The 26755-nt window shown below is 37.3% G+C and overlaps 3 protein-coding genes across 3 annotated transcripts in view; 2 read left to right on the top strand and 1 right to left on the bottom strand.

The window, feature by feature from the left end:
• The first annotated feature begins 1592 nt into the window (after window positions 1-1592).
• On the top strand, window positions 1593-3504 carry LOC141332096 (glyoxal reductase). Its single transcript, XM_073837189.1, has 2 exons — window positions 1593-1770; window positions 1874-3504. The coding sequence occupies exon 2, from the start codon at window positions 1892-1894 to the stop codon at window positions 2756-2758; it is 867 nt and encodes a 288-aa protein (XP_073693290.1). The 5' UTR covers window positions 1593-1770; window positions 1874-1891; the 3' UTR covers window positions 2759-3504.
• On the bottom strand, window positions 2786-7230 carry badb (BCL2 associated agonist of cell death b). Its single transcript, XM_073837190.1, has 4 exons — window positions 7167-7230; window positions 5914-6059; window positions 4917-5122; window positions 2786-3980 (listed from the first exon to the last, which is right to left on the bottom strand). The coding sequence occupies exons 2-4, from the start codon at window positions 6050-6052 to the stop codon at window positions 3867-3869; spliced, it is 459 nt and encodes a 152-aa protein (XP_073693291.1). The 5' UTR covers window positions 6053-6059; window positions 7167-7230; the 3' UTR covers window positions 2786-3866.
• A 2123-nt stretch (window positions 7231-9353) lies between these two features.
• exoc6b (exocyst complex component 6B) overlaps window positions 9354-26755 on the top strand; it is a 114680-nt gene continuing 97278 nt past the window's right edge. The window contains exon 1 of the mRNA XM_073836269.1: window positions 9354-9469. Within this exon, the coding sequence (XP_073692370.1) occupies window positions 9381-9469 (89 nt within the window). The 5' untranslated portion in view covers window positions 9354-9380. The remainder of the gene's footprint in view (window positions 9470-26755) is intronic.

Genomic DNA, 26755 nt, shown 5'->3' with positions numbered 1-26755 from the left:
CCATGTGTACACAGCGCACTGTCAATAAATGGGAAAGTAATTGGCTTTACTTATTTTATAAGTAACTTGGATATTTTCTTGGAAATATCCTTGTACTTCACTAGTTACTTGGAAAAAGTCATCTAATTAAGTAACTTGCTTTATTTGTAATGCATTACCCCCAACACTGTTTGCAACAGTTCAGTTTTGATTAAAATGACTTAAGTCAAGTCAAGCCTCCCCGTTGACTGAGCTCTTTCCTATGTTTAAAGGGATAGTTCAACAAAAATGAAACTTCGGTCATCATTTACTTAACCTCATATATAACTTTTTTTCTTCTGTGGAACATAAAAATGTAATTTAAAAAAGTCTTAGTGATTTTTTTTTTCATTCAATAGAACCGCAACTATTTGGGTCCTGACATTCTTCAAAACGTCTTCTGTGTTTTGCAGGAGAATCATAACAGCTCTACAGGTTTGGAATGACAGTTTCATTTTTGAGTAAACTTCCCCTTTTAAAGTCATATTCAGAGAAGCATACAGGGAAAAATGTTGAAATGCTGGGTGGTGAAGGGGTGAAGACTATCCAGATTTTCAAGTACTGCACGCACAGCATTCTACAAAACAAAAGTCATGTTAGGAATGAAATCGTCCCATGTTTTAGGAAATAAATCCAAAATGATAATTCTGTTCTTATAAAAACCTCCAGCTCTTCACTGACTAGCGGCCCAGACAGCATGTCTTCCTCATTGAAGCTGTAAAAGACAATATCCAAATCAGACATTTCTACACCCTTACGAAAATTAACCATGGATTTACTACACTAACCATAGTGTAACCATGGTATTTGTAGTAAAACTGGTTATACCAATGGTAGTCAATATGCCAAAAAAACATGGTTACTCCAATTTTACTATACCGGTAATAAAACCATGGTTAATTTTCATAAGAGGAGGAATGACAGTTTTCTGTGTCTAATATCAAAGGTATATTGCATAAAAAGGTATTTTCAGAGTAATATAGTATACTTTATATTAAAAATATAAAATAAGCTTGCCTGCTCATGTCTCCTCGTCTTATCTTGAATTTGAAAACTTGTTGTCCAACCTGAAAAAATCTGGCCTCAGGTACAGGGAAGGAAAAGGCCCGGATTGACATTGTTCCTCTAATAAAAGTATAAACGGAACCTTCACTTCTTCAACAACAACAAAATTAGTATTACCTATTTTATAAACACATGTTTTATGTTTAAAAGTGTATAGTTTACAGAAACGACTCCAGCTAGCTATAAATGACCAATATCCTGAGTTTCTGTAATTTATAAAACTAATATAGAATTTAGCGTTTAAATTTTTTACTTTATAAATGGAAATGACATGGTTAATAAACTTTTTCCCAGAGGCAAAAGTATAAATTACCGTAACGACTCAAATATTTCGCGCCAACTATTTTAGAACGCTGAAAATAGCTCCCGCCTTCAGGTCATGACAACAAACGCTGATTGGTCAAATGCGACATCCAGTAAGACGCAAAACCGCCGCTATCTCTATGGTGACGAGAGTTGAAACCGCAGAAATATGTTCCGCCCTCTTTTGTCACATGATCATGTTAGGTTGAGCGGGTTGTGAAACAGCAGCTGACATAAGACTGTGTGAGAAAGTTCATCTCCGACACGTTACAGGTAGAACGTAGATAAATTAGTATTGTTATTTACGTGGAACAGATTATTGAACATTGACCGTGTGGAATCACTGGCGACTGTTTGTCTTTTCATTTTCAAAAAACCTGCAGGGTGAGTTTAGTACTCCGTGTTACTCCAATTTTATCTTCTCAATGCACATATTTTCTTGATTAAATCTAATGCCCACGTTTCATCACTTCATCTTTATGCCCAGCTTTCATAGTCTCTCCAAATGACTGAGCCCCAGCCATCTGTACTTCTCAACACTGGGACTCGGATGCCTCTGTTGGGACTGGGCACTTTCCGTTTGCAGGGTCAAGAGGACACTTATAATGCTGTGGATGCTGCTTTGACAGCTGGTTATCGTGCCTTTGACACCGCTGCGGTGTACCGTAATGAAGCACATTTAGGTCATGCCCTCCATTGCCTGCTACCCAAGCATGGCCTCTCACGAGAGGATGTTTTTATTACTAGTAAACTGGGTCCCAAAGATCAGGGCTCCAAAGCCAGAGATGGTTGCTTGAGAAGCCTTGAGCAGTTGGGATTGGGCTACATTGACCTATATCTCATTCACTGGCCAGGTACACAGGGGCTACAAGTGGGGGATAAACGAAACCCTGAAAACCGTGCTCAAAGCTGGACAGTTTTGGAGGAGTTCTTCTCAGAAGGAAAATTTCGGGCCATTGGGGTGTCTAATTACACTGTAGATCACATGCGGGAGCTGCTGAAGAGTTGTAAAGTGCCACCAGCAGTTCTTCAGGTGGAGTTCCATCCAAAGCTGGTTCAGAAGGACCTGAGGGCACTTTGTAAGGAAAGTGGAGTGTGTTTTCAGGCATACTCGTCTCTTGGAACAGGCCTTCTACTATCAAACAAAGTGGTTCTGGATTTAGCAAAAAAGTATGGGAGGACGTCAGCTCAAGTTTTGTTGAGGTGGGCCGTACAACAGAAAATTCCAGTACTACCCAAATCATGTCAGCCAGAACGTGTGGAGGAGAATGGGCGTCTGTTTGACTTTGACATTTGCGAGGAGGACATGGAAAGGCTCTCTGCTCTTGATTGTGGAGAGAAGTTCTGCTGGGATCCAACACAAGTGTCTTAAAGACAACTCATTGACAAAAACTCCAAAAATTCCAAGGTTGTTAACCTTTACAAATTTATGTTCCATAGCATAACCTACATGACTCTTTATTGGTTAGCTTGCTACTGTATGTTTTGAAGTATTAGCAAATACTCATAGAGAATACTTGGTTGGCTAACTCTGTAATACCGGCAGGAGTGTTTTTTAAGCTGTATGTCCAAGTTCAACCTCTGTTTACAATTTCTGGTGCAGTTCAGATAAAACAAAAGAGTAGAGTATGACTAATGCACAAGTAAACCGCTGCAGTTTGATATGTTGCCAAATTCTGTTACATGAAGAACAGTACATTTTATGCTTTGGAGAGAAGAACAACCCGTGCTAAAAGTGATTTATTAGATTTATTTGTTTATTAGGTTATATTGGTTACAAACAATAGCTAAAAAATGTTTTTAATTAATTACAAAAAAGTTACAAGGCATTGGAAAACTGTCATTTTCAAGTAATACCAGTAAAGATTGTGTCCCCTGCTCTCTTGGTTTGGTAATTTAGACCCAACCTTGGATTTTGGGTTCTTCTGCTTATTATTGCTGTTGGTTGTAGATTCCAAGAGTTTTTTTATGACTCAGATATGGTAATAAAGCAAAAGGACTCTACAAAGTGGCCAAAGTCCCTTTACAGTAAAAACAGATTGTGTACAATCTGACGGTTTAAAAATATTGTTAAAAAATGTATTAAAAGGTGATGAATAATAAAATACCTTCAACTTCTTTTTGATGTGGTTTTGTTAAAAAACATTTAATCTGAATCGCAAAAAAAAGATGTGGCAGAATGACAGAAAGTCTATGTTTTGAGCAAGCTGATAATCAGCTTTCTCACATTCATGATATTTACTGCATAATATTCCCAGAGTTCTCCAGTTTTGTCATCATTGTGGGCTAGCACATGCCAGCGAGAAACCGATCATGCTTTTTAACAGTCAAGGGTCCCAGTGCAGTTCATTTAAAAGGTTTAAAACCAGTCAATGGACTTGTTCCTTCTCTTCACAGCAGCGCATCCATTTTTTCTGCGACTAATTGTTATGTACAGTAGTCCTCTTTTCTCTCTTCTTCCATTATTCATTCACTGTCAATCACTCTGCGGGGCGCGTCTCAGCATCAGACTCTTTGTGACTCCAAAGAAAGGCCAACCAGCTGGGGGATTGCCGCATCTGACGTGTTGTTCCTGCACTCTTCACCCTCTTCATCTGTAGAAGATTTAAGATGAGAAAAACACTTAATTTTTCATTGTTTAATAAGTAGCATAAACTGACTCTTTTTTTGTTTAAGTGCTATAATCGGGTCCCCAGTGCATCTACCATCCAAGAAAACATGAAAAAGGACAACCCAGTAGCTTTGTTTTGGTAAGGCTGTTTCTGCAAGCATGTGAAAAACAAGCGAAAAAAAGTTAGAAAAAAGATTTCGCTAACCCTGTGACGTGTTAAGGGATCTTATAATATTTTCGCCCATTAATCTGCACGTTTTCACCCATAGCGCCAAAAAAAATTTCTGCAAGCAACAATGGTGTACCAGTTCTTACGTGATAGCAAAAGTTCGAGCAAAGCACTATTTAGAGTCCCAGCCTCAGAGGAGACAAGACAGCAGTGGATTTATTCATTTATTTACTGTATATTTTGCTGCTATTTCTTACGATTTCTTTTCCAGATGTTTACTTTCACTGACATAAATGTTTTTGCAACTCCTGTGGGTTTAACATAAACTTGTATGTATTTGACAGTTTAAGCGCAATAAGACATGAAAGATGAGTTTAATTTAGTATTCACACGCTGTGTGACAGCCGCTTTCTGTGCGCAGAAAGCGGCTCAGAAGTTTAAACTAAGATATTTTAAAACACATGATTTCAGCATGATACAGGCTGTAAAGGCACAGCCCTATTCTGGAAAAGGGGACAGGAAGCAGCAGCTCATTTGCATTTAAAGGATCATGCACGAAAGCATTTGGCGTGGAAACAAATGATATAATAAATGATCTGTGTATTTTAAGCTAAAACTTTACAGACACATTCTTGGGACACCTGAGACTTATATAACATATTGTAAAAAAGAGCATAATAGGTCTCCTTTAATGGAACTAGTGTATATTTTTTTAATAGTCTAAATTATCCCCAAAAATTGTTTCCTTACCCCTTTATCAAGAAGGATGTCAAATTCGTCACTCATTCTCCTTAGCTGTTGGCCGTATTTCTTAGCTGCCCACAAAGCAGGAGGTGCAGAGCGAGATCGAGGCCTGAAAGGATCACCTCCAACCAAATCGTCGCCATCTGCTGCCCCGGTCTCCAACAGGTCCTCGTCATTCATCGAAAGATTCCTTTGTCTCACTAGTTGTTCTCCTACAATGACATTTGATGTTGAATGACACTTGCCTGATCAGATCAGATGTTACCTTAGTATACATTTAAAAGTATTTCTTCATATGAAATACTGATTATTTAATTATTGGCTTTAAAGGGATAGTTCACCCAAAGATAAAAATTCTGTCATGTTTTACTCAACCTCATGTCGTTCCAAAGCAGTAAAACCTTTGTTCATCTACGGAATACATATTAAAATATTTTTGATGCAATCTGAGAGTAGAAATCTCTCCATAGGCAGCAAGTGTCCTACCACATTCAAAGTCTAGAAAGGTACCAAGACATTGACAAAACAATCCATGTATAAAGTTGTTATTTCAGTTTTTTGTGCAACAAAAATATTCTCGTAGCTTCAGAAAATTACAGTTGAACCAATGATGTCACGTGGACTATTTTGTCGATGTTCTTGGTACCTTTTTGGACCTTGAATGTGGTAGGGCCATTGCTGTCTATGGTGGGTAAGAGAGCTCTTGGATTTCAGCAAAAATATCTTAATTTGTGTTCTGAAGATGAACAAAGGTCTTGAGGGTTTGGAACAACATGAGGGTGAGTAATTCATGACAGAATTTTCGTTTTTGGGTGAACTAATCCTTTAACAGCTAAAACCAATGCCAACACAGAATTTATTCAAATGAACAATTATGTTCTGAGCAATGAACTACATTCTTGTATTTGCTTGTAATTGTGGTCTGCTGTGCTGTGTATCCAGGATACAACAGAAATGACGTGTGTTCTTGTAACCATCCTACAGGCCCTTGAGACTGACTCACCTTTCAGCCTATCAGGAATAGTGAGATGCTGCTTTCTCTGTGGTGATCCACTGTTATTTTTGGTCTGGCCCGAGTCCTCGCGGTCTTCTGGCGTCTCTGTATCCGACTCATTGTCAGAGATACTGAACATTTGTGCCATGATTAAACTGCAAGTTAAAGAAAAAAACTTGATTAATTACATTTTTATTGATGCACATTTCGGTAACACTTTACAATGAGGTTCTTTAGTTTACATTAGTTAACCACATTAGTTAATATGAACTAATAATGGACTGCACTTATACAGCATTTATTAATCTTTGTTAATGTTAATTTCAACATTTACTAATGCATTATTAAAATCTTGTTAACATTAGTTAATGCAGTGTGAACTAACATGAACAAACAATGAACAACAGTATTTCCATTAACTAATGTTAATAAAGATTAGTAAATACAGTAAAAAAATGTATTGCTCATGGTTAGTTCATGTTAGTTAATACATTAACTAATGTTTAACTAATGAACCTTATTGTAAAGTGTTACCCACATTTCTAAATTAGCTGTTTTAAGTAAATAAAACCATTGCCTACTATACTATTTTTTTCTGTCTCTAAGTCATGGTTGTATATATTTGACATTATTAAATTTCTTATCGTCAGGATAAGGATCAACCATATAACCTCTTAAGCTACTGGTAAAGATGAAGCAAACAGTGCATTACTTCATGATTAATACAGGCAACGCTGTTGCGCAGCATTTCGCTCTTGAGCCACCACCACCACCACCACAAAAAAAAAACAATGTTATGGTCTGAACTCAGACAGACTATACTGCCACGATCGTTTATAGTGTAAACTTACACCGACATATTTCACCGAGCTGATTTAAGATAAATACAGTTCATTGTCCAACAATAAACATAACAATAACACTACTAATATCAGGCTTTTTAAATTTAGTTCTACTAAATTAAACTACTTATCATATGTTTGTCGAGTTCTTTATCATGCCAACTATAATTATAACGTTTTAAGATACGGTTGTATTCTCCCACGATCAGATATGAAAACAGGGATCAACGGGATACTTCTGATAACAACTTTGAGGCTCAGTGCCACCCCAAACATTTGAAACGAGGTTACACCGTCCGACGACTGCGGGTTACTAACTTTTTAAAGTTTCGGTCTTGCTTTGAAGTGTTTTTAAAATCGCTTCGTGCATTGTTTAATTATTGATACACCAACTATCGAGTCAGATATCGAGTTACCTACCGATTTCTGGAGTCTGTCGGCGTCTTGCGTGCAGTCTTCCGGGTGTTCTGGGTCTCTGGTGTTTGGACTGGCTCTGTTTGGATTCCTGCTGCTGTCCTGTCACGCACCCGTGCTGTGTGGAGTAGAAGCGCAACAGCAATTCACTTCCATCTCACACACAGTGCAGGATAATGTATTTTCACTTTTGTTCTTGATTTTCTTTACATTGTTTATATATATTAAATATGTTTTTTACATGTAAATACATGAAAGTTTTTTCAAAATATGTGTCCCTGCTGGACCACAAAACCTTAAGTAGCAAGGGTAAGTTTGTAGCAATAGCCAAAAATACATTGTATTGGTCAAAATTATTGATTTTTCTTTTATGCCAAAAATCATTAAGATATTAAGTAAATTAAGTATTAAAAAGCATTAAGATATTTTTTTGTAAATTTCCTACTGTAAATATCAAAACCTAATTTTTGATTAGTAATATGCATTGCTAAGAACTTCATTTGGCCAATTTTAAAGGCGATTTTCTTAATATTTAGATTTTTTGCACCCTCAGATTCTAGATTTCCAAATAGTTGTATCTCGGCCAACTATTATCCTATCCTGACAAACCATACATCAACGGAAAGCTTAATTATTCAAGCTTCATTCAATTTATTATTCAAATTACCTTTATGACTGGTTTTGTGGTCCAGGCAGGGTCACATATATGCTGTATGTGTGTATCTTTATATATAATTAATAAATATACACAGTAAACTCACATATCAACAAAAACTTTTATTTTGGATGCGATTAATCGTTGCCCTGCACTTTATTGTTTTTATTAAAACGTTTTGGCCCTAAAGAAAGTATCAGAAAACCCCAAATAAATGAATACATGGAATACACAAAATCTGGATGAGCTGAAAAAAAAGTTTTTATTTTTGTTTCATGGGTGAGTGGTCAGTTATAGAGTGTTGCTATGGACAATGGTCTTTATTCAGCAACTGATGACAGCTTATAGTGCATTGTGGAACTGAAAACAAATAAATACTCATAAAATGTTTGCTTTTATGATAATGATGCAAAAAACTACCGCGTACAAATGCATTTTTTTGACATTGTTACATTTATGTCCTGATAGGGCTGGACAATAATTTAATATCAAAATATATCGCAATATATCGTGATTTTCAATAACTGTAATTCCTTAAAAAAGTTGCCCAGCAAAACTGCCCAAAATTGCCCTGTGTATCATTAGCCTGAGAGTCTGAAGTTTATTTGACGGTGATTTTACATTTCTTCTTTGTATGAAAGCTAAATACAAATAGTGCTGTCAAATGATTAATCGCGATTAATCGCATCGTTTGTATCATATTTGTGTGTACTGTGTATATTTATTATTTATATAAATACACACACATGCATTTATATATTTAAGATTATGTTATGTTTATATATTAAAAATATTTAAATATAATATGAAATACCGTGTGTGTATTTATATTTACATAATAAATATACACAGTAGCCTGTACACGCATATATTATTTTGTATGCAATTAATCGTTTGACAGCACTAAGTAGTGTTTTTTTTTTTTTTTTTATAAAGTATTAGTTTTATAGGAGGAGGTATCATAGAGGCTTGCCAAAATCTTTTTCCAAAAGTTTGTAAGAACAGACATCCGTTTGTGGGTGTTCGTTTGAGGCTTTTTAAATATTGTTCATATAGATATCGTATTGACCGAAATTAAGAAATATACTGATATAAATTTGGGCCATATCGTTCTGCCCTAGTCCATGTCTACTATTATCCATTAACACGATGTGTTTGGTTCATGAAGCACAAGATGTCGCTATCTTGCAATATAGGGATTGTGTTTTGAGTTGATATTACGCAAGGTAGCAATAATTAACTTAATTGTTGTCGTGTAGTATAATATATTCAGTCATTAATATAATCACTTTTCTTCAGTCAATTGCCTGACTTTATTTGTCTTTTTATTCTTTGCTAGTTTTTTTTGTATAATAAAAAGGGATTTATAAATGAAATGTATCCTTCCTATGTATTCATTAAAGTACTGCAAATAAATACAATGTTGTTTTGTTCACTCTAAAACTTATTTTGCTGTAATTAGTCGTTCAGCAGTAATACCGGAAGTAAAAGCTCCAGTATTTTCCCCCTCTCTCACTCTGGGCGCTGTGTTCTCTGGACTAGAGCGCGTCGCGAGGATATGGAAGATGGCGAGCGCCGAGACAGCGGCAGAGCACGAGCGAATCCTGCGTGAGATTGAGAGCACAGACACTAACTGCATCGGGCCAACACTCCGGTAAGTCTTCATTAACCGTACCGGAGGCTACCGGGCTCGGGGTATGCTGTGACATTTTGGTTCAAAGGCTCCCGGAGAGGCTGTTCTCCTTGTTCCCTCAACTTCTCACTTCAGAGACGTGCCAGGAAATCTTCCATTCAAGTTGTCAGGCTGGTAAAGTAGGTGCTCAGTAGCGGTTTAGAGAAAGTTTTAGTTAGTATTCCTCTCACATGTGCCCCTGCATGGCTCCCGGAGAGCAGGCGGATAATTGTGTATAATGAATAACGCTCTTTATTTGAAAACAAACCAAAAGAAACGTGAACACTGTGTTGTGTTGTTGCTGTCCATTGTATTTAAGGAAGTAACCCAGGCTTTTAACTTCTCAAAACAATTGGCATTTTGCTTTTTCCTCAAATGTGTTTCTGCGTCAGAGCTTGATGACACATTTGTTTTGGATATGAATAATTATGGGAGAAATTAGTTAAAAGTTGCATATGAAAACCAAATGAACTTGATTTTTCAACTTTTTAACCAGATTGAGCTACATTTGCAAACTATTGGTTTCATTTAAATGTCTGAAAGTCTGTCGCTATTGGTTGACATTATAAAAGGATGTTATGAGAGGAAATCAACAAACCAGTAGTATTTTAGGTTAGTTGACTCAGCTTTAGTTAATCTGTCATTGCCTATATATATATATATATATATATAGGTCATCTACCCATATGACAGGAACATTTATGTTAAGGCATCATGACTCAACTAAAGCTGTTTACAGGGAAGATCTGCAGTAAATTTGATCTGTGACGATTAGGCTGTCTAATGATCATAAGCTTCACAGTATCTTGAGCAAGTACACAGAACATAGAGAGCATAATGTGCTATTCCTCAGGACAGCACCTTTAAGTGTGCCTTTTGTATTTACTTTCCACATTGTTGACCTGCATCTGTCAACTATGTTGTTTGGATACTGCTACCAGTCACTAATTTAATCAATCTCCTGTTCGTTGTGACTAGTTTGTTTTACATGTTGTTTAGATAGTGAAGCTGTGTGATGCTAATTTTGGTGCTAGCAGGGTGTGTGGGGTGCATTGATAACAGCTTCATAATTCTCACACCCTCTGTTGAGACGTTCATTTGCAGAATGAGGACATTGTGAGCAGCCTGGCTTCCTAGCCTTGGTAATGTTTAGTCATTGTATGGGAATATTTTACACCATTCTCAAAAGACAGTTTCGCCTAAAAAGACAAGGAGCTATTTTCTTTATTATGTAATGCATGTACATAAGACAGTGGAGCTAATGTTTGCTAACCTAAAACTAAAGAAAAATGGGGAGAAAAGTGGTTTTTGTGTTTTATTTTAATTTTTTTGCAGTTAAAAAATTGTATTTTTTTTAGTGCATAGGCATGACCTATAAAAATATGATTTTATGTATAAATGGAAGTATCAACAGATATTTCCGTTTGCATATTTTCCTTTTATATTTAAGTGGACTTAATGATTGGAGTCACAATAAGATCAATAAGATGTTTTAAACTAGAATTTTCGAACAATCCTATTCGAATGTGGAAAAAATGTGATATTATTTCATGTCAGTTAAGCATAAAATCTAATCAAATGCAATATAATCCAAATCTAATTGTAGAAAATTTTATATTAGAAAAAGTCAGTGGAAAAAATAAAAATAAATAAATATACTGTAATTTTATATCCAAAATGTATTTAGAGTGTTTTCACGACGCCTCATCAATCAGCCATATTGGAGGCAGAGAATGTAAACAATGCCACTGAACCAAATGGAACTCGCATATTTTGGTGATTATTGCAGTTGAAAATGGTCAATTACTGTCATGTTTTGGGCTGTACTAATCAGTTGGACTGGGAAAAACATTTGGAGTACTATAGACTGCCTGAAGTTATAACAAATCAAGGGGAAGAGTGCAAAAAATTGTTTGAGGAACAAAAGGCGTTTATGGTTGGCCAAACTGAACCATGATTAAACCATAAAACCTTGTAAACGTTGCTGAGTTTGCTTACAGGATGGAATATCATACATCTAACTAGTTATTTTGCCAAAAAATGGCATGCAACCAAATTCAAGGTTATTTGGGCTGGAAGTGGGTTACACATAGCCGGACTATATCGGGTTTATAGTTAACCCAGACGGTGAAATGACGACTATTGCTTGCTGGGAATTGTGTAAAAAAGTGCAAACCCTCTATTGCAGTAACAAGAATCTAATAATAATGGAAAGTACATATGAACCTCAAAAGTAAACATCTGGACATATAGTAGTATAGTATAATAGTATTTTGATGGAAAATGTTATGAAAATGGTCATTTTACACAATATACAGTACAGTAGTCAACATTTGAAGTGGATCAAAACCTTTTATCAAAGTTGTCCTTAAAACCAAAACAATACCTGTTCTTGTCTTAGGACAATTTTGATTAACTTTTTTGATCCACTTCAAATGTTGGCTACTGTATACTTTTTGGTTTTTCTGCAAAATTGAGACTTCCCATCATCCCATGTATCATACTGTGTAAGTTGTAGTTGTGATAGTAAAGCAAGGGTACGTCACTGTTGTTAGCTAATTGTCTGTGTGGAGCTAATGGGCTGTGTGTTCTCTCTGTTTTTCCTGAGGACAGTGGAGGGCCTCTCACATTCTGATGTGCTTTTAGATGCCTTATAATGGATGCTACAACACATTGCTGGACAAGGCTCAATAAACTGTAAACAAGTTAATCGATAGCACCGTTTTTTTTTAATGGTTGTCCGAGATTGCTTTCCCCTTCGGGCTCCTGATCACTGTTTCCGCTGTCTTTTTTTTTTATCTACTCAGTTTAGATGTTTGTTTGAGCTTTTGTTGCCATTTTTAAATGCCTCTCATTTTAAGCTTAGATGCGTCTGATATTGGTTTACTTTTAATCTGTTGACATAAACGGGTTTAACATCCTCGTATCTCTATTTTAGTACTTCTTTCTAAAGGCTGAATTTTTCAGTTTTTTTGTAGCACAGCTGCCATCGAATGTGACTTCCCCCCCCACAAAAACAGTGTGTGTTTTGTTTGTAGAAAAGCGTAGATTGGTATCAGCATTTGTACCATGGGCTTTCTGTTATATTTTGTCCATGTGATAGTTGATAGTCTCATGCAACATGTGCACAGGCTTGTAATTAGTATTTAAATGAAAATCCTAGGTGTGTTAGAACTATATGTAGCCTCATATAAAGACACATCTAACAAGACTTCTGGGGCTCTAGGTCTGAGCTGTGTGTGGTGTGTGTGTGTGTCAGAGAGAGAATGCTGAGACTGCTTGGGCTGGTCTGTCTTAGTGAGTCAGTTTCACCAGACTGTGCTGCCTTCACTACCGCTCAGCTCGAAGACTATAATTATTTGATTATTTTGGTCATTTCATATGAATTGACTGGTTATGGTTAGTATTATAAATTGCTTTATGCAGTCTGTAGTGTACAAGTCGTTTTTAATCACTCTATTGAAGAAGTGAGTGGCTGTTTCATAATGATCACACACGTTAGGACTTGTGATTACATTCCTATGGTTAAGCCCTGTAGCATAATGCACACATAGAAGAAAGAAATATCAGTCTGCCATTCCTTGGTCCACTCATCCTTTCCAAGGTATCTAGATGTTTTAAAGGGGACATAAGATGCAAAGTTCACTTTTATATTGTGTTTGCATAAAAATGTCTTAGCAGTGTGTGGACATAACCACCCTACAATGATAAAAATCCATTCACTTAAATTTTTTTAAAGCCCAAAAAGCCTAAACAGCCTCACTTAACAGGCATTTTGATTTTCTGAGCAGTGTGACATCATACTGCTCAGGCCCCGCCCACGAACACTGACGGACTATCCCATACTAGCATATTTATGTCCTCAACCAGTTGTACGCTGTTCGCTGTTTTCTCCACGCTCTAGCAGCTTTATCGGCAACAATGTCTTGTAAGCAATGTAGGTGTTTTGTAGCTGGATGTAAAAGTGAACAGAAGAGTCTTCATTGTCTCTCAACATTAGAGCCACTAAGAACATGGATTTGTTTTTGTTTTGTTTTTTGATGGTAATCTGCCACTGAATACACACACACAAAATGGAAGAGAGGGACGGGGTAAACAGTAGCTCATTATCATTTAAAGAGACATGCACCGAAATGGTTCGCTGTGGATAGAACTGTTTTTGACAAGTTAAAAGGTGTTGTTTTACATGACCATTGAGGAGTTTTAGTATGTAAGTATGTTGCAGACATTTCATGAAGACCCTAAAGAATCATACCAACTTGTGGATAATGGCCATCCGATGTCTCCTTTAAAATTGTCATGAATTGAAATTTCACCTTATCTATTGTATAAATACACATTTTTAATCTAATTGTGCACAATTCATTCATGCCTTTTTTTAAATCATGATTTTCAATCAAAATGTCATAACTTGATAAATAACCTGGTGAAACCATGTTAAACCTAACCCTTGTAATCAACTACTACAGTAGCTTGCAAATAACAGCAAATAACCAAACCGGTTAGTAAATCCTATTTCTGCTACACAAAGAATAAAGACTTCAACCACCACAAGGATGTGAGTTTACTAGGGCTGTAACAATGCACATATTCGTATTGAACCGTCTGGTGGGAGGCTTTCGGTTCGATATGCATTAGAAACCGAAAAGATTTGTTGGACTAATCCTATTACATTTGGAAAATAAAAGAGCTTACGGTGTGTGAAATATAATGTTCTCGGTGCCACTGTGCTCAATAAGGCAGCTCAAACGACGTAACGGGTAACGTGATGTCACCCCTAGAGTTGACATACCTGGTGAAATAGACGACCATTTTAGTTATGCAACTCATTTTTAGCAACTTGCATTTTGAATCCTTTCTGTATTTGTGCCTCCTTTTTAGGCTTGGGCGGTATCCAAATTTTGATACCGTCAAACCTCCTCCCTATTTTACCCCGGTATACGGTATTACCGTGAATAAAAAATTTAAAAATGACGTAAGGCTCAGACAGCGTCACCAAACTGTTGGCTTGTGCCTATACCGTTAAGAAACTGAATACCAAACTATTTAACTGATTAGGGATCTAAAAAATGCAGCTATATTGAATATGGCACCTAATGACTCATTTCTTTCCCCCCTGTCATTACGCTTTATTTGATGTTTGATTCATCACGGGTTCCCTCTTACGTCATACACCGGGGTTCCCTCAGGCATAATGCACACGCACTACTCCTAAACGGTGCTTATAGAGGACGCACAAAAATACATAGCATTTATATTTAGTTTAAATGGAAGAAATAGATTGTGACGCTGTTTGCGAATGTTGGTTTGAACTGGTGTCGTGAAACACCGAATATTTGAACTATGTTGGTAACGACGGAACTTGCCACCATAGTTGGCTAACGATGCTTTTGGGAAACGCGCGCCAGGTCACTTGGTGCGTGACTCGCCATCTCTCTCTTTCTCCTCCACGCTGTCACTTGATGATTCAAATAAATTATCCACCCGCTCCTATATTTTTCTCTGATTTAAATAACTGCACATGATCGTCATATTACACTTAGCCTATTGTAATCCTGATGAAACGGATGGTTCATTTTTAACAGCAGATTGATTCAGCTGATCTGCACATCGCTGCACATTTATATTTATCACTCATGATTTTAAGCCAAATCCAAGCAGAAAAGAATAACTGACATCTGGATGCGACTCTCCGCAATCTCTGACAAAATCGGTCGGGTTTTCTCTGTATTAGAGCCGTTCTGAACTTACTATTCAAACGCATGCTTGGACTGAAGTTTACAGGGGTTCACCAGTTTAAGAAATGTCTGATGGTAAAAATCTGCTGCTTTTCATTTTTAAGGTATTGTTTTCGTTATAATCTACTGATTCAAATAATCAATAATAATTATTATTATATCACTGCGTGCCTAGCCTGACATGCTCTCGCGTATGAATGAACAGGCAGCATCTGTGGACACAGCGGGCGCATTAGGCACATCGTCAAATATATTTCAAAAGAAGCCGCCGCTTTTTTTTTTTTGTCTCATATATAAGTGCATTCTTTTATGACGGTATAACGGTATTGAAACTGAAACCGTTGCTATTTTTAGATCCCGCGGTATACCATATTACCGTAATACCGCCCAAGCCTACTCCTTTTATCTTTTTAGTGGTATTGCTGTTCAGTGATGGAGCAAATGGCTGTTTGATTAATCCTTTTTGGACATGTTTATGTGTAGTTGTTACTGAATGTTCATAATTCAGTAACAAGACTCCATACTGTCTGTCCAAAGTAGGGCTGGATGATTAATTGAAAAGTTATTGAAACCAAAATTCAGAACCTCTAACCAACATAGTTTTCCCATGTTGGTTATTTCATTTAATCCTATCAATACTTTCCCTTTAAAAACATACTACTGCATGTTTAGTCAGCCTTATAGACGTTTTTCATGAACACGGAAGTAAGTCCGACTCTTAACTGAAAGAATGCTTTGCATTTCCGGTCTGCATTGTTTCTAGTCAAATTAGGGTATATTCCGAGCTAATAAACTAATGTTAAACCTATTAAAATGTTTTTAAAAAGCACATGGCTCCATAGCGCCATCACTTGGCAATGTCGCAATGACCGTCAGTTGTCAGTGCCTCACTTTAATGAGTGTGTAGATGACACGAAGCAGCGGACGGTAGCTACATTAAAAACAGATGAACGCTATTTGAATGGGTTCCTATGGAAACCGGAACAGAAAAGCATTCAATCTGATGTTAGAATTCGTAATGGCGACGCTCATCGTTTACTCAGGAAAAAGGTCTATACGGACGTGTATGATCATTGCACTTGCTTCTTCTGCAGCGTCTCGCATGTAAGTGGCGCCTTTAACATGCTGTGTCAACGTAAAATAATTTAAACTTTTTAGACAGCCAAAGACTTTATATATAGGAAGACTGTGCACTCCTATTATTTATAAATAGGAGAAAGTTTAACGCCCAATATGGCGAATAAGCCCCGCCTTCTAAATGAAAGAGCCAATTGTTGATTAGATAAGTCATTGCATCACTACAGATGCCGTTAGAAGCTTCAGTTCCTATAGAAACACGCATTGGCTGGTCTAGCATCAAAAACAAGCTTTTTTAATCACTACCGAGATTTCATTTAGATTTCATTGGTGATTTCAAATTTAAAATGTAATCGTAAGATTGGTAAACGGTTTTGGAGAATTTGATTTTTCCCCATTCAAAGAGATTTGAAATGACTTGTCTTAAAGGGACTTTGACTGTGTAAGAAGTAGGGTTGGGCATCGTTTTGATTTGAACGATTCCGATTCCGATTCTTCCTTTCGATTTCGGTTCTTTTCGATTCTCAATTCCGATTCTTTGTGGGCTGGAGTCAAAACATGTCACAGGCTCATTTGATTTCACAGAGGATAATTTTATTTTGATTCAATATGAGTTTTAGTTTTAGGAGCTGCAGCCCATGTAAGCATTAGCAGCAGTAATATTAGGACTGCTACTAGCGTGGGCAATTTGCATAACGCTACATTCATCTACGAGGGAAAAAAATATTTCAGTAACGTTGTTGTTCACCAAATTTGGTCAAGCGCTTTATTGTTAAACTACAATCACTTACCTGATTGTTGTGACGAGGTAGCGTTACTAACGTTGGTTAGCGCAGGGTTGCCCGAGGAGGACGAGACAGTGGACCTACGCAGCACGTCAAACACGCTACACTCCTTAATTTGTACATCATGCAGGCGTAGGTGTTTCGTCATATTCGTAGTGCATCCTCCCGTGCAAGATATCATTTTGTCACATGTGTTGCACTGTGCCGACCCAGGCTTTTTTAGTGTGAAATAAAGCCACACTTTTGAGCGCGCTTACCGTGCTACATAGCTGCAACTGAACAAGCGCGCGGCAAGCACTTCCGGAAATACGGTGGCCACAATGGGAACCAAAACTTGCGTGTTTGGAACCGATGATCGGAATCGAAAACAAATTTTATAAACAATTCAAATGGCATCGTTATTTTTTTAACGGTTCCAAGTTGGAACCGGTTCTCGATGCCCAACCCTAGTAAGAAGCCACATCGTCTCACAGAAGGCTTTATTTCAAACTGACATTATGAAGTCAGTCTGGACTAAAAACATCTTATTAAATGTGGTATTTTACATGCTTTCAGAAGGAGCAGCATTTTTTATACACAGAGCTGTAGTTCACTGGTAAGGTACGCAAACAACTTAAATTATCGCAGAGAAGAACGATTTAATAATATTGTTGATTATATTGCTTATATTGTCTGGGATTATGAATGCAGGTTTGCGTAGCTTGTCAGTGAACTACGGCTCTGTGTAGTAAATGCTGCTCCGTTTGAAATCACGCATGTGATTGAGATTTACTACTGATTACAGAACCGGACAAGATGTGCTTGACAATCGCATGCGATTTATCGTGCAGCCCTAATTTCCTGAGCACTGCGTCTCGCATTTAAGGCGTGTTCTGTGTAAGTGGCCAGTAAGGACATAGCATAAATACTTGCACATATAGAGTGACGGGACAAGATCGCTGAGAGGAAGATTACATGCAACAGTGATCATGAGTCAGATTCACTGTAAATATGAGGGCAAAAAGAGAAATAAAAAGAATCGTTCATTAATTGCAATCGAGGTAAAATGTTCAATTAATTGAGGTTTTGATTTTAGATCATATTGCCCACTACTAGTCCAAGGGATATAACTTTAAGCACAGAAGAGTGACAGCTGTATTGTACACTGTGTGTGTGACCCTTAGAGCTCAAATCTAAGAAAATCTACAGAAATTTCAGCCGTGAATTACTTTAGTGTGTATGTTTGTGTGTGCATCTCAGAGAACCGTGAATGTGTGGTCAGTTTTTTTGTCACATGCTGGAGCACAGTGACTTGCATACTAGACACTTGACTGTTTGTTCTGCATATACCTTCTCCTCTATCACAAACTCTCTCTCTCTCACTCTCTCTTTCTCTTTCTCTGTGTGTCTGTCTTATTCAGTTTCCCTTTATTTGGTTTAAAAGTTTCAAAGTTCTGTCTGTCTTCAATGTCCTTGATTCCCTGGACTTTGTGTGGGCAGTTGTTGACCCCTGTAGGGTAATTACCCACTTCAAAAAGGAAGAGAGGACAGAAGTTTTGGAAACACAGTTCTTCGTTCCAATTATGGCAAGAGGAATGTTGTAAATATTTTGGGCTCTCTCTTGCATCCACCTGAGGAATTTCAAACAAACACTTCACAGCAGTTTAGCCAATTATTGCGCAGGAACATTTCAATGACTGCTTATTTAAAGACCAGAAGCTGAGAACTGTATCAGTGTCTCATAGGATTTCCATGGCTTGCATTAAAAGTCATTGCAAAATTATTCAGTAAAGTGTTTGGTTATATATAAAACAATGTAATGAGTTTCATATTTTATGCATTATTTTAAGCACAAAAGCACGCACACAAGATGGGCACAGTTGGAGGTGGGCATTCATTCCACAAGTCACCAATCAATTGTCTCCCCTCTTCTCCATTACGTTGCTGAACAGTGGGAATCTTTAGACCGGCAGCTTATGACCTTTACAACAGAGCTGCAATCACACACATTTAACCTGCAAACAATACCCTTGATGATGAAGGAAATCACTTACGGATCTCCAAACTTCAGGGCGCCAAGACTGGAACAGAGGTCTGCAGCTAGTTGCAAGAAACCCCTTTACAATACACTTTTTATAGTTCTGTTCTGTTCTGTTTTTATTATAACAGTGGTTTCTCAGTTTTAGGCGTTTCTTGCAATTGGGCCCTGATTTGTAAGCTTCCTAGGAAAACACATTTCTGTGACTTTAATAGAATTTTAAATTCTTTGCTTTATTCTGTTTAGTCTTAACGATCAGGTGCAGCTAAGCAGAGCAAGGTTTTGGGCTATGGCTTCCTATGTGTAATGTTTTTGCAGACACAAACCTAAGCAGAGAAGCAGAGACCAATTTACCACAAAGGTGCAGCCAGATCCACACCCAGCTGAGTCACTGCAAAAACACACACATGAGATTGCTTGCAGGCCCCACTGTAAAACTCTGAGATGCTATTGGTTGAAGGATGTTCAGTGGGCTATGGCTGTTTTAATGGGTTATTTCACCCAAAAATGAAAGTTTTGTCATTAATTACTCACCCTCATGTCGTTCCAAACCCGTAAGACATTTGTTCATCTTTGAAACACAAATTAAGATATTTTTTATGAAATCCGATAGCCTTCTGACCCTGCATAGAAGGAAGTAAGAACATTGTTAAAATTGTCCATGTGGTCCATTAAGGTTGAACCACTGATGACACATGGACTATTTTATCGTTGTCCTTACTACCTTTCTGGGCCTTGAACGTGGTAGTGGCATTGCTGTCTATTCAGGGTCACAAGGCTCTCAGATTTCATCAAAAATATCTTAATTTGTTTTCCGAAGATGAACGAAGGTCTTACGGGTTTGGAACAATGTATGTGAGTAATTGAAGACAAAAAAATAATTTTTGGGTGAACTATTACTTTAAATTGTCTAATGCTTTTGTTTGGTAGTACCAGAGAAGTGTTCAAAATTATTTTTTCCTTTTCTCTCCATAGTGGACTTGGTGGTTTACTAGATTAGGGCTTTGATAAGCTCTTAATGGCTTCCTCTGTTTGAAAAATAATCAAACTGTCTGTTGTTTTTATTTAGTTGATTTGACTTCCAAAAAAAGGTCAAATTAATGATTTGTAGATCAAGTACTATTTTGTTTGCTTTGCTTGGTCCATATACATCAGTGTTCCATCTAGCATGTTGGGATGGATAAAGCATTATCCCGATTTTCTTTGTTGCTACTTTAGAAATATCCTATTTAAAAGGCCTATTGGTATGGAGGCCTGTTTCCACCACTGCATTTAAAAAAAGGTAATTGACTTTTTAAAATCATAATTGTGAGATATAAACTCGCAATTGCGAGTTATAAAGTCCAATTTTGAGCAGGAAAAAATACATTTTTTTTATATCTCACACTTAAAGTTCTCACAATTGTTTGCTGTAAACTCACAATTGCGAGGAAAAAAAATAGCGGTGCAACTTGAATTGTGAGAAAGTTGCAATTACCTTTTTTCAGTTTTTTTTCATTAGTGGAAACGGGCTTCCATATATTTGTGATCCCCAACAAAGATCGAAGGGGCTGCTACTACCTACTTGTAGGGCTGTCCCCGACTATGAATTTTCATAGTCGAATCAGAATTTTCGAATCTTTCTATAGTCGACCGATAGTCGAATCATCTTATGTGCGTGTGTGAATGGGTTGGGAGGGGCACGACACTATAGTCAGCAGGAGGGTAAAACTATTTTTATTTTATTTTATAAGCGACCAAAACTGCCTGCCAACTGACAGACAAACTTATTTAGGTTTAAATAAAAACACAGAACGCGTCTTTTAGTTCTAAAAACGCGAGGCGCACAGCACTGCCTTTTTTGGTGACTTTTAATGAAAGAGCAGTGTGCTGCGGTTTTTTTATGTTGCTAAGCAACGACCAAAACAGCTGTCCTGTCAGTCAATTCAAAGGATTATAGCGCGAGCGCTCTAACTTAGTTTTTTGCTGTTAAGTAAACTGTCATATTAGCAGAAACCCTAAATAATACAGCTCCGGGTTACCCACGATAGACACCAAAGGTTTCTCCTCCATTTCTTGCAGTCTCCGGACTTTTTAAGCAACGGTAAACTTTCGCCATCACAACAGAAGACCCGCATCTCCATTCATTCGATTGGACAATGGAAAAGAACGCGAATGACGTTGGGTGTTTTTCCGCTCAGAGTTGATTTTTTTTTTTTTCAACTTCAGGCGCTCAGAGCGCTCCTGCAAAACGCGAGGCGCAGCAGCCGGGGGCGCATAAAGGTTGGAATTATTCACAAACACGTTAAAAATATTTACTGAACGCTTCTTTCTTTTCACTTTTGTTTTTACTGCATTATCATAATCAAAGGCTGTATATAACTTAATATAACCGTACAAAACCAGTAGTTCTGTGTGCAATTAGACATTGAGCACCCCCATATTGGCAAAATGGTATGATGCTCGTTTCACCCGCGAAGATTCGACTGTGAGATCGGTGGTCGAATCAGGCTCCGCATATCGATGCATCGAATCTTCGACTATTCGGGGACAGCCCTACCTACTTGTCATATGAGTCTTTGAAGGGGCAACCACCCCATGAATAAAACACCCTATTCTGTGCCATTGATATGATGGGGGCTTCATTTAATTTAAAGTGTGAAACATTTTAGACATATTTGTCATTTTTTCAGACAAACATTTCTTGGTGCACCTTTAATTTTAAAGGGTTAGTTCACCCAAAAATGAAAATTAGCCTGTTATTTACTCACCCTCCTGGCATCGTAAGTGTATATGACTTCCTTCTTTCAGACGAATCCAATCTGAGTTATGTTAAAAATGATCCTGCCTCTCCCAAGCTCTATCATGGCAATGGGTGGGTGCTTCTCTTCAACAGTTCAAAACAAGTCCATTAAAGTACATCCATCAATCCATAATAAAAAGTCTCACGCAATAAATGTGTCCTGTAGTGAATTGAAGCATTTTTGTAAGAAAAACATCCATATTTAAAACATAATCACTTCAATCTAGCTTGCGCCAACTGGTTGTACACGGAGGCAGCTCCAGGCGGATGACGTAGAATGTCAGCGTTGCGTATGCGCCGATGAGAAGTGACGAACGCAAACGCGCCGTGGAGAGATTAAAACAAAACAACAGACACATATTAGAAGTACAAAATGAGGATTTGGGAAGAAAAATGTTGGTGAATTTCAATATAAACCAAGAGCAGACTGGTTTTCCTTTGCTAAATAAGGAAACTTTGCTTTCTTTGCTCCTGTAAACAAATGTTGGTTTTTCACGAGACTCACAGGCGCATGTGCAACGCTGACGTCCTACATCATCCGCCCGGATGGGCTTCCATGTACGACCAGTTGGTGCAAGTTAGATTATAGTGATTATTATCTTTTAAAAATATATTTTTCTTACAAATGTGCATCAAATCGCTACAGAAGGCCTTTATTTACCGCCCGGAGTCGTGTGAGGCACTTTTTTTTTTATGGATGGATGCACTTTATTGGACTTGTGTTGGATTGTTGAAAAGAAACACCCACCCATTGCCCTGATAGAGCTTGGGAGAGCCAGGATAATTTTTAATATAACTTCGATTGGATTCATCTGAAAGAAGGAAGTCATATACACCTAGGATGTCTGGAGAGTGAGTAAACAATGGGCTAATTTTCATTTTTGTGTGAACTATCCCTTTAATAGTCTTGTTACTTGAAATGTGCCTTTGCATCTGTTTAAATAGAACTGCTCTCTAATCAGTGTTTTTTTTTTTTTTTTTTTTTTTTTTTTTACTTACTTAAGATTGACATTTGGAGCTCTGTTGTGGTGCAAGAAGTACTTGCAAAATCTGCAATGTTTGTAAAATGTAGAGGTTGGGCAACATTCTGTGCGTTGCTCAGTGTTTTACTTCTGGCATTGCACTGCTACGCACATCATTTATCAGTCTGTTTGAGCATAAAGGTTTTATTTGTTTCTTACTCTCCAGCTGTTGCACCGTGGCCCGTCTTTGCCCTCACTATTGCTGCTTTTATACCCACGGAGGAATTTACAGTTTCTAGGGTGACTGCTGCTACCTTTTCATTCTTTTTTTCACTCCCACTCTGTCACCTCCCACAAGACCTTAGATTTTTCTGTGCCATGCCGTTCCTGGTACATACCTCTAGTTTTGCATGTTTCCATACATCTGAGTTCTCTCTTATCTGTTCTGTTGCTGAAACCAAAGAGTCTTTAGCAATATAGCTTCATACACTACCAGTCAAAAGTTAGGGGTTAGTAGATGTTTTTGAAAGAAGTCTCTTATACGCTCTTAAAAATAGAGGTTCCAAAAGGGTGTTTTTGCAGTTATGGCATAGAAGAACTGTTTTGGTTCCCCAATGAGCCTGTCAGTGAACAGATAAAAGAACCATTTTGTAGAACATTTAAAAAATCTAAAGAACCTTTTTCGACAATAAAGAACCTTTTCTGCCTTTAAAGGCTTCCATGGATTTTTCATGGAACCATTGATGCCAATAAAAAAACTTAATTTTTTAAGAGTGTACTCACCAAGGTGACTTGTTTAAAGATTTCCCCTTATTTACCTCTGCATGAAGAGAATTTGCTGCAAGCAGGAGATACACCTCCATCAATTCATAAACACAATTTTTCTAGGAAAATGTTCATGCTATGCAGAACATTACTAAATGGGCACATTCTTACTAATGCTCTTACTTTCATAAGTGATTTTTGCAAATGTGCAGAACCTCGTGTCTGTCAGCCAGCCATCTTGGTGACAGTTGAGATCAATCAGAATTGATCATTCAATTACCATCTGCTTACTGTAGCATGGTACTGCAAAAGAGTACCATTGCATCAAGTTTTGTGTACCTCTAGCCTTGCTGTCTTCTTAGACTGTAAAAAACAGTCGAGTCAACTTGACTTGAGTCAACTTAAAATAATTTGTTACCTGGCTGCCCTAAAATTTTAGGTTCAGTCAATGTAAAGTTTAGTCAACTTGAAATGTTAGGTTGTACTAAGTAACAGCTTGGATATTTGAGTTGATTCAACTTAAAGGGGTCATCGGATGCAAAACTAACTTTTACCTGTTGTTTGAGCATTAATGTGTGTTGGCAGTTTGTGTACACAACCACCCTACAATGATACAAATCCACCCAGTGGTATTTTTTTAATCTTTAAAAGTAATATCCCCTTTTTAAAATCATGTCATTCTCAGCTTCTTGTTGTTGTCAAGGCACATTGAGCGATTGAGGTGTTCTGTTGTTGGAGGTAATAATGAACAAAGCAGTAGACATCTGAGCCGCTGAAGATGCAGATGATTAACGTTACTTTCGGTTTTAAAAGCGCCGAACCCAAATCTACATATGCGTCTATGTTTGTGTGACTCATTCGTTTTTTATGCATCTTTGCAAATGGCCTTTCTTAATAATGTGCTTGTTGGCAAGTTTTGCCAATAAACGCAGTTAAATGCAGTTAAACGCGGCTAAATGTGGCTAAAGTAAACATTACACCTCGTAATCCCACGGCAGAGAGGGGTGGGGCGAGCAGAGCTCATTTGCATTTAAAGAGCCCATGCAGAGCTCATTTTGACAAGGTAAAAGGGTGTTTTTTTTTTATACTACTATTGAGAATTTTTAACCAAAGTATATTACAGACTTTTTATTAAGACCCTAAAGATTCGGTATGAACTTGTGGAAAATGGGCATCTGATGACCTCTTCAAAATTTTTAAGGCAGCTGGGTAACTTGCCCAGCTTTTAAGTTTAACAAACCAAGTCAATTTTTTTTTATACAGTGTACAGCTAATAATCACATGTGAACAAGATCATTGCTCTCCCATTTGAATCACACAGTGTTATTATGCTAGAAATTATCATTCTAGAATTGTATTATTGGGTGCTTTGTTAGTTAACTGTATACAAAAATAAATCCCGAGGGTTAATGAAATAAAAGGTTATTTGAGTACTCCGAGATGAGACAGTGATTTGAGAGTCATGAACTGCAATGGCAGCAAACTTGTCCTTCTGTTAGACAGTGATCAGATTTCAGTGTTTAGCCAGTACTGCGTACGACTATTTCCCCTTTTAGAGCTTCTAACGTTACTCCAGATCTTCCAGATGGAGTTCAGTCCTCGCCATCAGAGAAGAATCTAGTCCAGGGTCAATAAAGCAGAATCTGAGGGCCAAACTTTGTCCAGGACAGTGTTTGCTTTCACAGCCTGTAATGTATGAGCATGTAGAAACCGCATGAAATGAAGCTTATCTCTAAAGCAATTGTGTTGTAAAAAGCAATTATTGTGCTGCAGTATGTCCATGTTTTATGGTGATTTATGTGATTTATGCATTAAATTACACATCGATTATCGATTCTATAACCCTCGATAGGTCCTTGCTCGCAGTTTTCTGCCAAATTGATTGGCAGACTGACATTCAGATATTTCAAAACCAGTTTAGCATTTATTCCTATTTATATTATTTTGTTTTAAATTATCTGCATTTTTGGCCCAGAGATCATCACTGAGATCATAATGTGTTGCTGAATCTATCATATGGGTTGATATACACTGTAAAAAAAAAAAGTTGAAACACCTTTTTTTTTTTATTTACAGGGTACCGCTAGACATAAGAAAATGGTAGAAATTTGGGGTTATCTCTATTGTGGTTGGTGGTCATGGTATCATAATTTCAGTGGTCATACTTGTTACCAGATTCAGTACCATTGCAAAAACTACTGTAATAGTTTTATTTCAGTGTTTTTTTTTTTAATTAAAATTTTTATTGTAATTTTGTATTTTTTTTTTTTTTGGTGACAAGATCCTACTCTGAGATCTCAGTTACAGCCATCTGTTAGCTTTAATCTATATAGTAAGACTAGGCAGTGGTTTATTTTTACATTTTTACCTCTGTTGAACTACTGGTACAGTAAGTTTGAAAAGATAAAAGTACAGATCGGTAGGTGTGCTATTACATCATAGCCAGAAAACAAAAGTGCACTGCTATTGTTGGTGTGAGGTGCTGACGTGTGTTTGTGGGCCTTCTAAGTTTAGATCCTCTGCTCTATTTCCGATCCATTCTGTTTCCCAGCTGCCATTGAGCTATCTCTACATTTCAGTCAGCCAACAGGATATGACATCATAGCACACATAAGCATAGGTTTCCCTTAAGTTAGTCGAGGGTGACGACAGTTTACAGAGGAAATGTTATGAATAGGAATGCTGTGTAACAGGTCAACACACACACAGAGCTCAGAACAATGTTGTCATTCCTAGACCTAATAAATTAGGCTGCATTCAGTATAATCTAACAGTAATGTCATTTAGTATTTTAAATAACTGTTTTTTCAATTTTTACACTGTAGTTAATGCCTGTGATGGTAAAGCTGAATTTACAGCTGTTTTGTCGGAATGGAGACACAGATGGCCTTCAGTTGTTCATTTTATGACACCCTTGGTGTTCATATCAGAGCAGAAAAGCACAGTAATTGCAGAGTAATGGTCCATTGATTTGGTACAGCACATTTCTGGAAGTGATAGCTTTTCTTTAAGTTGATAGGGTAGTTAGGGTCTCATATGCAATAAAAAAAAAAGACATTTAAAAAATGTTAGAGAGTGTGTGTGACATGTTTGAGTGTCCCTTTCTTTCTCGTTCTCTCTCTTTCTTTCTCTCTCTGTCATG

Source organism: Garra rufa, chromosome 3 (genome assembly GCF_049309525.1).
Source record: "Garra rufa chromosome 3, GarRuf1.0, whole genome shotgun sequence".
Lineage (NCBI taxonomy): Eukaryota > Metazoa > Chordata > Actinopteri > Cypriniformes > Cyprinidae > Garra > Garra rufa.
This window is presented reverse-complemented; position numbering and strand designations above follow the sequence as displayed.